A 12,919-nucleotide genomic window follows, 5' to 3' on the forward strand; every position below is an offset into this window, starting at 1 on the left:
TGATAATTTTGTTGTACCTATAATATAATGCTCAATTTAAATTGATTATATTATTTTTACGATTCAAGTACATTTTAAAAACATTTTAAAATGTTTTAAAATTAAATACAATATACATTTTTTTTAAATCTGAAATCAATTATAGATACATACTAATATATACAATTTTGCGTTTTAATCACGATTTTGTCCAGGGAAAAGCGTGATTAAAATTGTTTTCGTAGGTTATTAATACTTTTTAATTTTTTATTGCATACTTTATAATTTGTTTTTAAAATCTACAAAGTTAAGTTCATATTCTAAATACAAAAGTAAAAATATATTGTTAATAAGTTAATTATAATTTATGTATTTTTGAAAGTTTCTGTGAATTTGACAATTCATTTTCTACTTTTATCAAAATAATAATAATTAATCCATAAAATAATTTACATGCCAAAAGGATTTTATAAAAATTGATACATTTGATAAATTATTATTTATTCCAAAATGGTATGTTCCATGATAATTTTAAACGTTTAATATAAAATAATATCTTTACTATAGCAGCTTAGTAATAAAAAAGGTTTTGGAAAACACATGTTTCATAGACTTAAGATATTTTTTTCAAAAATGTTCGCAATAATAAAAATTAAAAATTAAAAATATTACCGTTTTGCGCCACAATATCGCTCTATACTGAGGAACGCACTGATGATTTGCATCCGTCAACACAACGGATAAAAAAAATGGAAACTTATCCACATCCGATCCAACATAATTCTGGTGCACTATGCAAAACATAATTAAAAATATTCTTTAAGGATATAACTATTACAAATGATTTAAATAAATTTAGATATTTTTATTCAAATATCATATACAATTAAAAACAGCTGTTGATATGTTAAAAACACGTAAGCAAGCAAAATATAATTTAAAAAATATACATACGTTTTCCCAAAAAGTACTTAAAGTACCATCTTGTCTGAAATTCCGGATTTTCCAGAACTGGAGTACAAGGTGATCCAAATATCTGAAAAACGTATTAAATGAAAATTGTTTATTGCTAAAGAAACATTATTTAAAAGAAAAAGAGAGAGAGGGAACACAGTTTGATATGTATTATCAATGTGCCTCATTCATGTAGCTTTTCTAATATATAATGTATTTATAAAAACAGTTTTTACCACAACAATGCAATGATAAATAAAAATTCTTATTTTAAATTAATTTTTTCAGAGAATACTTAATTACAATACAATATAAATATATAAATAAATGTATATACATCATATTTTGTATTGACACTGAATTATTTTGAATAACACAATTTGTATAGTGAAATATTATTAAAAGTAATATATTATTATGAAGGTTGATTTTTAATTGTTGTTGTCAGATTTGAATATAGAAACAAATAGAACAATACTTTATTAACATTCTCACAGACCACAATCGTAAGTATACAAATTCTTGAACTTGTTAAATTTGTCTTATTATTGGTATATTATTAACAATCATAAAATTATTGTTCATATTTTATAATAAAAAAATACGGAATAATATAACATTGTTAATTATATGTTTTAACGTAAATAGTAAGAACAATGGCACAAAAATCTATTTTTTAGTGAATGTCGAAGTAAAACGACGGATTAAAATTGTTCATAAAAATACTCCATATATAACCGTATTGTGTAATTTAGTTTTCATTGTAGATAGGAATAAATATATAATTTTGCACTTCAATAAAGCATTTATAAAATAAACTTTTTCGACCCTTGAAAATCGATTTAATTGAAAAAATATTTGTAATTCTATCTCTCTTTCTCTCTCTCTTTTTTTGTCAATGGTTGTTGACAAATTTAATGGAGAAAGGCAATAGGTGTATATGTATTTAATCGAATTGTTTTTTTTATCTAATAGTGTGCCCAGAATATATATCAAAAATAAATATTTGAAATTATCAGTTTACATTAGAGGTAGAAATTGACTGAAATAATTGAAGTAAAAACACGTAAGTAGATAGATTCTTAAAATAACAATATAATAATATGGGTTAGATTAGGATTGGTAGTCAGGTAAGTACGTTTTTCGTCTATGGCTTAGTGGATCTCCGATCTATTGTATTTAAAGTTATTGTTATTAATTTATCACGCCCCACAACATTAATTAAAATAAATATCACCATCAGAGTGTGCACAAGTTTATGTAGTTACTTAATCTGTAATGTGCTTAGTGATTATGATGAATTACAAAATCTCTTCCTTATCTATCGAGTGAAAAGATTTTAAAGCCGTATAATATTATTAAAATTTTTAATTTTTCGTCATAATATAAAATAAATTGATGATTTTTTTCTAATTTTTAGGCTTTGAATTAGGCAGTCCACATTATCAATGTGTGTGTATTCATAAAAAAATCAATATTGAATATATACTATATTATACGCTATAGTAGATTATGTCTATTGTATCAATTTTAAAATTGAATGATGTTAACATCAAACACATTTAAATTAGTTTATCAACTTTTCACGAATCAGAATGCTTTTGCAGAATCAGACTTGTTTTACTTGTAGTATTGTCATATATATATTTTTAGTAAAAACATATAAATGTTTTTGAAATGTTTTTCCCTTGAGGTCTGAGCCCGGCTTACAACATACAACACTAATCAGTATACTTAAACAGTATATCACTGTAAACTTACCATAGTGTGCAAAATCGTCGATAGAATAAAATTATTATTAATTAAATTTCATCAATATTTCACGTTTATTGAATACATATTAAGACAATTCAAATATTTTACTGTAATAAGGCTTGTATCATGTACCATGTACAACCTTAAAATTTTTCTATTCAACTTTATTCTCACTTTGCTTAAGTAGTAGTACGGTCATATATTTTATACACAAGGTTTATATAATGTTGTAGTATGAATTCTTCACATAATATAACACATTAATTTAAGAGCATGACGTAAACCATTCATTAATTGTAGAATTTCCAGTCAATTTTCTTTAAAAGGAAGATTTAGTATCCATTTGTCACTTACGCATTCGGGAGGTAGATATTCATAGTTGTTAAAACGAGAATGATTAATAAAATACTATTCACGTAACTAGGTCAGGGGAAAAAGCCGAATTGAAAAAAAAAATGTTCAATTGGTAGAAGATTTAAAAAAAAACATTTACAAGTGAAAAACACTCTATAGTATTGTGGTTCAGGTAATCAGGTAAAGTATTTTAATTTAATATTAAGAACATAATATAACATGAATCCGTATTGTGTGTTACTATGGTTAGTCGTGGTCAATGATGATATCGATTATCCACAGGTGTACGCACGGTAATACGGATTTATTATTATAATTATTTCTTATACAATTATTCGATTTATTAAAAAAATAAATTTTATCACAAAAAATATAAAATAATTATGTATCTATTTACTTATTATATAACGGGAGTAATGGTTTTCATTATTACGGAAGAATGCGAGACCCACATTTTTATCAATTCCTATTAGTCAAAAAAATGATGTCATAAAAAAAAAAAATAGAACAAAGTTTCTCTATTACTGTAGGTATTTTTACATTTTTAATTATATCGATAACCGTTGATATGTAAATGACTTCCCAAAACTTAAAAATGAAGAAACGAAGCAAACATTTTAATGCACGTCAGCGCTCCGGTTATTCCACTCTCTTATCCAAACTATATGTGATGTACTGATATTATAATATGATTAGAGATGGTTAGAACTTTAAAAACTTAGAACTTAGAAATCTAGTTTGAAGATATCCTGCTCTATAATTTAAGAATATAAAATTACAGATTAAGACGGAAATAAACAAACTTAAAATAATAACCAGAATACTAATTCTAGGAGAAGGTTCTAAGAGAATTCTACTTCTTAACTTCTAGTAAACTCTCTATTTCCTCAAATCGTAGTACAAAATGAAGTATTTATTAAAGAAGCATGAAAATTGAAATCGCCCTTGTACCCACATGAAAACGCACACGAAACTACCAGTCCCCGAGAAAGACCCGACTCGGGCCACACTCATGAGGAAGCGTGGGCGGGGATTTTGACTTCGTGCAAACTGTGGTTTTATGCAATGACGTCATCGACGATAACAATAAAGCAACACGTCCCAAAGTGGCGAAAACACCGATTCGTACGTCAGTGTTCGGTCCGTCGATTCGCTCAAAAAACTGTGAATTTCAGTCAAAAGTGCTTGTATTATTACCGGAATATTATACAGACTTCGTATTATACTTTCCCCAGGTCGAATTCCACCACCTCGAGTTTGGCGTATATATGAATCACATCACCAAGACTACATGTACAAAAGACTACCACAGTTCAAAAAACATAAGTTTTTAAGATAATTCAGTTTTAAAATCGAATCTGCTCCCAAATGATTAATTTTTAAGCTTTGATTTTAATTTTTAACACCTTATATAGCAGTAGCTATTCATGTTACCCAAAGCTTTTAGTTATATATTGTTTTCATTTTAAACTGCTGTTAGATAAATATATCATTAGAAATTATTTTATGTGGCTGTTTAGAAATGATTTGAATAGTTAACAAAGCTGGCACATTTAGTTTTGTGGCAGTGTTCCATTTATCTAACCATAGGTATCAATTATTAATTGTCATGTGACAATAACCAATACCACCTCTATTCAGATTGTGTTGAATAAAACAAAAGGCTAGCAATCCGCGACTGCCAAAATAACGAAATTAAACAGTTCAATGTTTGTTCACGAGTATCAACTAGTATAGAATTATTCATTTCAATGTTAAAACGCCTCAAATCAAAAACGAGGCAGCGTTATTGGTTTATCATATTTAACTGGAAAAAAACCATACAATTGCGCAACAAAGCAACGTGTCATGATGTGCCCACATTATTATTTTTTCAATCAAAATAATGAATATTTCGAATGCAGTACCGATATGAATGTATTATGAAATCGTGGTTTGAGATGCGGCTTTTGACTTCTGGGGATGTAGTCGTATAGAATTATTTAGGGGGAACAAGGCTACCTGCAGCCCTAACTAAAAAAAAGACATTTCGAGTTTTGTCCGAGACTCCGGTCTTGAGCCAATAGAACAAGGGTGCGATATTTCATAGCACCCGGTGGACTTAGTCGAGTTCGATTATACATACATTTTCATTATTATCATGGAGGGAAATGAACGTCGAGGCTTGTAAAATAAATAAACAGAAAAGTAAATAATTTAAGCGGTATGTGGTATGTGCATAATATGGAAGTGGTATAAAATATATATAGCTGTGCGCCTGACTACACAATTCGTTTTTCGACGTTCTTTCGTTGTCTGCAGTGATATATAATTTTATTAGCAAATGATATTATATTGATAAGACGCAGAGCGATTTTCCTAGGTACCTTCTTCTACTGTGCGCATAACATAATCCGACCGACCCGATGAAAAGAGGTCCGAAATGGTTTCGATCGAATCATTGTAATCAGTAAATTTTCACGTGGACAATGCTATACAGATCTATTCAAATCAACTCAAATCGAAACGTTCAAATTGATATTAATTCAGCCACGAGAAACACGCATTTATAGTCACACCTTTAAGCCGGCGAACGGTTTATATACCTACAGATTTATTATTACTGGTTTATTATTATTTTTTCTAAACCCCAATATTCGTTACTCGCTCTTGCCCGTGGCCTGACAGGGAACCGATTGGGAGTGAGGAATAAATGCAAATTTCCATAAGGCAATATTCCTCGTGGAAACGTGTTTGTACATGTATGTACCTATACACGTTTAATATGAATGGACTCTTGTATAGCAAACGGATAAGAGAATCGGATGTTCCTCGTCCAATTATGGTTTAACACGGCGAACAGTCAAAAACGATAGTAATATTTGATTTAGAACCCTAGGTTTAAGTTAGTAACCAGTGGGTAATTAATCATCAGTATGAGTAGGTACATAATATTTACACTTTCTAGCATGCGTGTCGCTGCACACGACATTGAATTTAATTTCCAAATATTTGTTATATCTCCACGCCGGGCATGGACGGACCTATACCTTCTATACCTACAACAAAATTTGTTAATATTTAATATTGTTGAAACATTTTTTAAATGTTTTAATAAAATAAATTCAATATAATATAATATACTGTGCATATTTTTTTTTTTTATTGGAGTTTAATAATTACACTTGACTGTGGATTTATAATCGATCAGTTCTATTACTTTTATTATTATAGTATTTTGAGTCACATGATGATTGTGTGTTATAAAAATGACAAATATTGTTTCAATGGTTTTCTTTTAATTAAAAATGCATTATATTGGATTTAAAAATAAAAAATAAAAATATTATTTCGCATAATTAACTATTGGTGATGAATGGTATTTGCTACTATACAAATATAAGAATTGTATTTTTATAGCTATACAGCAGTAATTTTTGTTGTTGTTGTTTAATGCGTGTATGTATGTATTTGTGTTAGGAGGTATTCTATTATTTTGAAATGTATATTAAAATTTCATCCATTGTTCCTATTTGTATTTTAGAAAAAAAATGAAAGCTTAAAATGTTTTGTTTGACGATACTTTCACAGTATATATGTGCTTCAATGGTCTTATATAGATTGTACCTTTGAAAAAATATGATTATTACTTATTATATTGACTTTTATTTGATACCCCAATAATATATATACCTACGTGTTACATTATTTAGTGCATAAATTACAAATAGATCATTCATAAAACATCGCTATAATAGTTATGAGTGCAATTTAAAAAGTGTTCCCTATGATGTTGTTTTTGTATTTCAAAATGTATTAAGATTGTTAAATACATATTTATCTAGAGAACTAGGTAAAAAAAAAAAATTAAATAAATGTGCTTCTCGATTAAGTATTAACCATGTCTAATTTCCAATATATTCGTTAAGGGTCAATTTGCTTAGCGATATGCCGATATCATAAGTTTTTGTATTTTGGGGAAAAGTGTGTGCATAAAAACCAAAAATTACTGCAAAGAGTTAGTAAATAGGTCATAGGTAAGATTACTATACATAGGCACTTTCAGCAAGTGAAGATTTTCCTTTTTGTTTTGATAACTTAAAATGTATTTTTCATTGATTATTAATTATATATTCTCTTGATTTAAACAAACCATTCCCTATCACAAGCTATGTTTGTTGGGAAGGTGTTAATTGTTGATTTTAATGTAATATAATATGTTGTATGTTGTTATATTAACAAATAAATAAACAACAATAATAATTATTATTATCACAGTCCATATAATGATTTAAATATTATGTTAAAACTTTAAGAGTAAGTGAGTAAACTACTTTAAAGTATTATTAAAAAATTTAAATGCGAATTAAATTTTTTTTATACCTATAGAAAGAGTTAGCATGACTTTTAAATTGTTTTTTTTATCTTAAAATACTAATAAATTATTTAAGACTTGGAATATAGTACAACGGTATTATAGAAGTATCCTTATCTCTTTGTACATTCACTTATACGTATAAATAAATATAAAAGTTTGTTGATTATTATGTGAATAACAGACGGCTATTTATAAATTGGATATATTTGACATTTTAAAATGCACTTAAAAATAAATAAAATTAATTAATTCAACTAAATAAAATATACTTGGATGCATTTTTTAGGGCAACTTTAGTGTGTAAAATTAATTTAGAACATTTTTTATAGAAGGAAAATCTCTGCAAAAATGATCTATAATCTTTGGATAGTTTAAGAGGAAAATTCAGTTTAGTTTAAAATGAAATCTATACATATTATATCTAAGCCTTATGGCATAAAAATGAGGACGGTTACATTACTTTTAGTTACAATATTAATAAAAACATTTTTACAGGTATTATCTCTGTATATAATTTATACTATCCATAGTATATTATTACCTGAACAGAACAATAATTACATTATGTGACTAATATATGAAAATATAAGATATTATAAAATATTATTATCCATAGAATTTCATCTGTGTTGTGTAATCATATATCTATAATATATTAGCACAATTATTTTATTGTTTTAGTTTATGTTTCAAAAGTAATGATATGGAGTGTTTTAAATAAGTATAATACTCTGTGTGAAATGATTGCCCATCGCCATAAACAATTCAATTTTTTATAAGATCTTAACTTTTTTTTATGGACCGATACTGTTCTGTTATAAAATTACTAACTAGTTCAACAAAAAACCAAAGTACAAATAAACGTTATAAGCATAACGCTATAATTTTCAAAATAAGAGGCGATAGTTTGATTGTAATTTGTAATTGTACCTCTATTATACCTCTAGGTATAAATAAAGTATGTGATCATAAAATCATAATGTGATATACATATTTTTTTACCGAAAAAGCTCAAATTATAACTTACAAGCGTTGTTATTTAGCAGTTGAACAAATTAAAAAATAAAAATAAAAATAAATATTAACCAATATTAAATAATATTGGTTCAACATTTAAAAATTAAATAAATATGTAATAAGAATAAATAAAATATAATTTAATAATATCTACTATCTAGGTGTAGAAAATATATTCTCTGAATCAGGGCTATAAATAAATCGAGAATTTTAGTGAAAATTGTGTAATTAAGAGCCTAAAATAAAGTAGTAAATTCCAATTGTTAGCAAACTATAATTTAACTCTAATTCTTGAACTTTGAAGCATAATGATGCATAATATGTATTAAAAATTAGCTCAACTAATTATGTAAATGTGTCGATAAGTTATAAATTAGTTAGTAATCAGATGTTACAACTTTTAAGTAACAAATGTAAATATTATCTTAATACTATTCTGTACTTTGGACCTGTGCCTGTCAAGTAATATACCTAAACTATCTCTAAAACCCGACTTCTCCTCGGAAAACATTAACAAATATAAAATACAGCTTTAATGTAGGTGTATCTCGATTTCAGTGTACCTCAGTTCACGAGCAAGTTTGACTGCGATCGGCAACCGCCTGTGGCGGATTGGATATATGTAGCACGCTTGGTACACTTTCAAACGTGATGCAAACTATTTTCTAAAAATTCTTGTTTTCTCTAAATTATCTCTGAAATATTCATTAAATTTGGTCGACACATTTTTGAATACATATAAAAACTAAAAAAATACATTAACTATTTTGTATGTATATATGCGAGTATACGAGTATATAAATAAATACATATATATCATGTTCGTCTCTTTGCTAACTTAAGACAACCCTATATTATATAAACAAAAAAAATATTCGATTTTTGTAATTCACGAAATACTTGTGTGAGCTGCTCTGTATGAGTTGAAAGTGAAGCTACAAACACTACCCAAGCCTCAAGGAATATGGCGTATGTAAAATATGATCACATTTGGTTTAGTGGGTCTGGAGATTGGCGAGTGTTAACAAACGTACTAACGTATTAGTATTATTTTTGTTTACAGATAAAAAAGTTTAATAATTAAGATAACTGTCGTTTTCAAGCATAACAAAAAAAACGTGAAAACCCATCACAAAATAAAATTTAAGGATTAAATATGAAGTGTGTTAATATTTAGTATGTGCGGTGTTAATAAAAATACCTACATGTAATCATAATGAGTTTTTTTAGGTAATACATATATGTGAACAATTTAATAATATATTTCTTTAGGCAAATGTAATAAAATTATAAAACTTTACTACGAATCATGCATTAACATGAACTTTAAACATGCGTATATGGCTAATGTCTATATAATATATATACATATTAGTATATTACTATAATCTAAAGGTTACATACATTTTGAAATATCTATTATCTAAGTAATCTGAGCTTTGTGTATATTACAATGCCCATGGATAACCCCCAAATTTTTGATCCACTCCTACGATTAAATTCATTATCATTTCCTATTGCTTATACATAATTGAATATTAAACGATTTTATAATGACTGTATCATTTAATAATGGTGTATATCAGTAGGTGTACTTACTGATAAATAAAGAAATATAAAATGTAATTGTACGTAGTAAGCTAATATCTATTAAAACTCGATGTAGAAAAATAATTTATTTATCAAAATATTTTAATTTACTGATCAAAAATTTTATAGTGGAAAAAACAGCTAAGTGCCTGAAAGTAGATTTTTGGATTAAGCATAATATGTGGAGAATACGGTCAACATTTTACTGTGTCAAAATATGATATCTGAGACTTTATTTTTATATCAGCTGTAATAACAGATATCATATTTTGACACAGTACAATTTCGACTGTAATCTTCAGTCTTCATAAATGTTTAATTCCAAAGGCCAAAATTGACTTATTGGATACTTATCAGCTTATTCTACAATGGTACAAAATCGATGCTTATGAAAATCAGTTGAAACAGACAGTGCTATTGTTAAAAGTTAAGACAGTGTTTAAACTTGATCTTGTCGACGCTACCTCAAAAATTATATTCATTTTTAAATCAGCAAACGAAATATAAAAATGTGAACTTAATCAGATCGTGCCCTGTATTTATGAATTTGTATGCTAGAAAATCTGATTCATAATGATAATCAAATTGTATTCTACTTAATTTTGGATTTTGTTCATCATTAATGTATCTATTCAAACTTTATTTTATTTACGTCATGTATTTTAAAAATGTTCACAAATTAAGTAAGTATAGAAAATTATTTACAATGTCTCTCTTAAATTATTCGAGTAAAAAATGGTCAAAAGCTTGATGATACGGCTTAGATAGAAGGTACTTTTTCTTTTTTCCTGTACTCTTTAGTTTCTGAGAAACCGGGAAAAACGTCGTAATAACCATGAAGAAATCTATCCTCGCCCTCAGAACCATATTTTAGAATTCAACAAGTTAATCACCATTACCTTCAAACATCAAGATATGCTCGCTCCTGTGACTCACTTAACTACAATATTATTTATTTGAATTATTCGTGAAATTGAGTAATATATATATTATTGCATTTATATACATATTTATACCTTTATATATATATGATAATTTATATTCTATAGAATTTTTCGTTTTGACCTAGCTGAATTAACTCAAAAGTTTTGATACAAAATGTATTATATCATAGAATTTTGCACGTGTAACGATGGACTGAGATTACCGAATTGAATAATGTTTGGAGTTATTATAATATAATTAATATAATATTAACATTATAAAAATACCTGGTGTATTGCCACGATTCAATTAATAAGTATAAAAAATATATAATGTTATTATTATACATTTTGAGTTGAAATTAATGCGGAACAACCAAATACTGACATATTTCTTGAAAACTAATGTGTATTTGTATGTAGGTACCTGGCATCAATTAATAATTATATTAATTGTTAGTATCAGAAGAACGTCACACTATCCTGCACTAATACCAATAGTTTTATATGTCATTTCTTAAAACAAAATATTACATTACGCATAAATGTAAATATGTTTAATAAAAATATTGTAAAATTATCTCTTGTTTTTATTTTATTTTTATTTCACACTTTTTATTTATACGAGCACTTTAATATGACAAGATAAGTTCTGCTCAAGATTACAAGAATTATAATTCACGTCTTACTTATATCACAATGCTTATGTCATTTATGGTTATTACTTATTATGCATTCGTTTATATTTCAATTTATAAACATACTATACAATAAGGTTTGGGCCACACGATGCACAAGGCAGTTGCAATTTAAATAACGCAAATGCTTTATAACAGCAGGAACATGTTGTACATTGTAAACTTAATTAAAACAACATTTCTATACATACACACATTACGTATGAGTGAATGTGAAAGCTTAATACATTTCACTTAGAAATTACAACTTAAGTTTTTGAAATTCTAAGTGTTTGATTACAATTATTTTAAAGATAGTTAGGTAGTTTTTAGTTACCTCTTCTTTTTCTCCCAGAGAGTCACCATTTTCGATTCGAAATCTTCTTCCTCCTGGATCTTGGCCAGACGCATCCAATTGGGGCAACTAAAATTCAAATCATACATTAAGATATTTAAAAAAATATATTATAATAACAGTAATTAGGTGAAGCCAAATTTATATTGATTCATAGAAAAATATAATTATTACACCAATATCAAGCACTAGGACTGTGACATATATTTAGTATTTAAATTCCGTCAGGCTTTTTTTATATGTAACTAAAAATTTAATAAATTTAATATACAACACATAAAAACAAAAATTCCTGATTAATGCGGAAGAAGTATAGTTTTAAGCACTACATAAAAATAGTAAAAAATGATATACGACCTTCTACGGATTGTACCAGATAAAATGTTCATGGACAAATTTTATGATTACACTATAGGTAATCAAAATTGACACTCACAGAGGAGTGTATACTTTTAAGTGCCTTAAAGGTGTATTGAAACATATTTAATCACTCAACTTTTACTTTATTATAATTTTTTTTATCATAGTTTTTAATGGTTTTTATATAAAAAATGATTTTGTTAAAATTCATTATATAATCGAACAATTTTAAAAATCTATGTCATGAAATTATTTTGTTTTCAAACAATCTAATTGATATTTGACTCAAAACCCAAAAATCTGAAAAATATAACTGAAAATATATAACTTAAGCTCTTTTTAATATTTCACAATATTATATAATATTATACCAATATTTATTTAAGATTTTGTTCTTTATAATATTTACCTAACTTTTAAATATTAATATGTATATACATATAATGAATATTTATTTAAACTGACCTACAATTCAAATTTATTTGTAATATTAATGACCATGTTTCGGATGCATTTAATAAGTTCAATTAAAAAAAATCTCTATCATTTTTTATGTAAAAAACATTTTTTCTATTTGCCCAAGTGTACTGCTGTCAGT

General features: G+C 26.5%; 1 protein-coding gene across 2 annotated transcripts in view; it reads right to left on the bottom strand.

The window, feature by feature from the left end:
• The window catches only part of LOC111036789 (GTPase-activating Rap/Ran-GAP domain-like protein 3), a 121,018-nt gene that overhangs the window by 76,008 nt on the left and 32,091 nt on the right, over positions 1-12,919 (bottom strand). For both annotated transcript variants that reach the window (XM_022318975.1, XM_022318976.1), the window contains exons 4-6: positions 11,944-12,030; positions 934-1,015; positions 652-770 (exon numbers count right to left, since the gene is read on the bottom strand). In XM_022318975.1, the coding sequence (XP_022174667.1) occupies positions 652-770; positions 934-1,015; positions 11,944-12,030 (288 nt within the window). The remainder of the gene's footprint in view (positions 1-651; positions 771-933; positions 1,016-11,943; positions 12,031-12,919) is intronic.

The sequence above is a fragment of the Myzus persicae genome, unplaced genomic scaffold, assembly GCF_001856785.1.
Source record: "Myzus persicae strain clone G006 unplaced genomic scaffold, MPER_G0061.0, whole genome shotgun sequence".
Lineage (NCBI taxonomy): Eukaryota > Metazoa > Arthropoda > Insecta > Hemiptera > Aphididae > Myzus > Myzus persicae.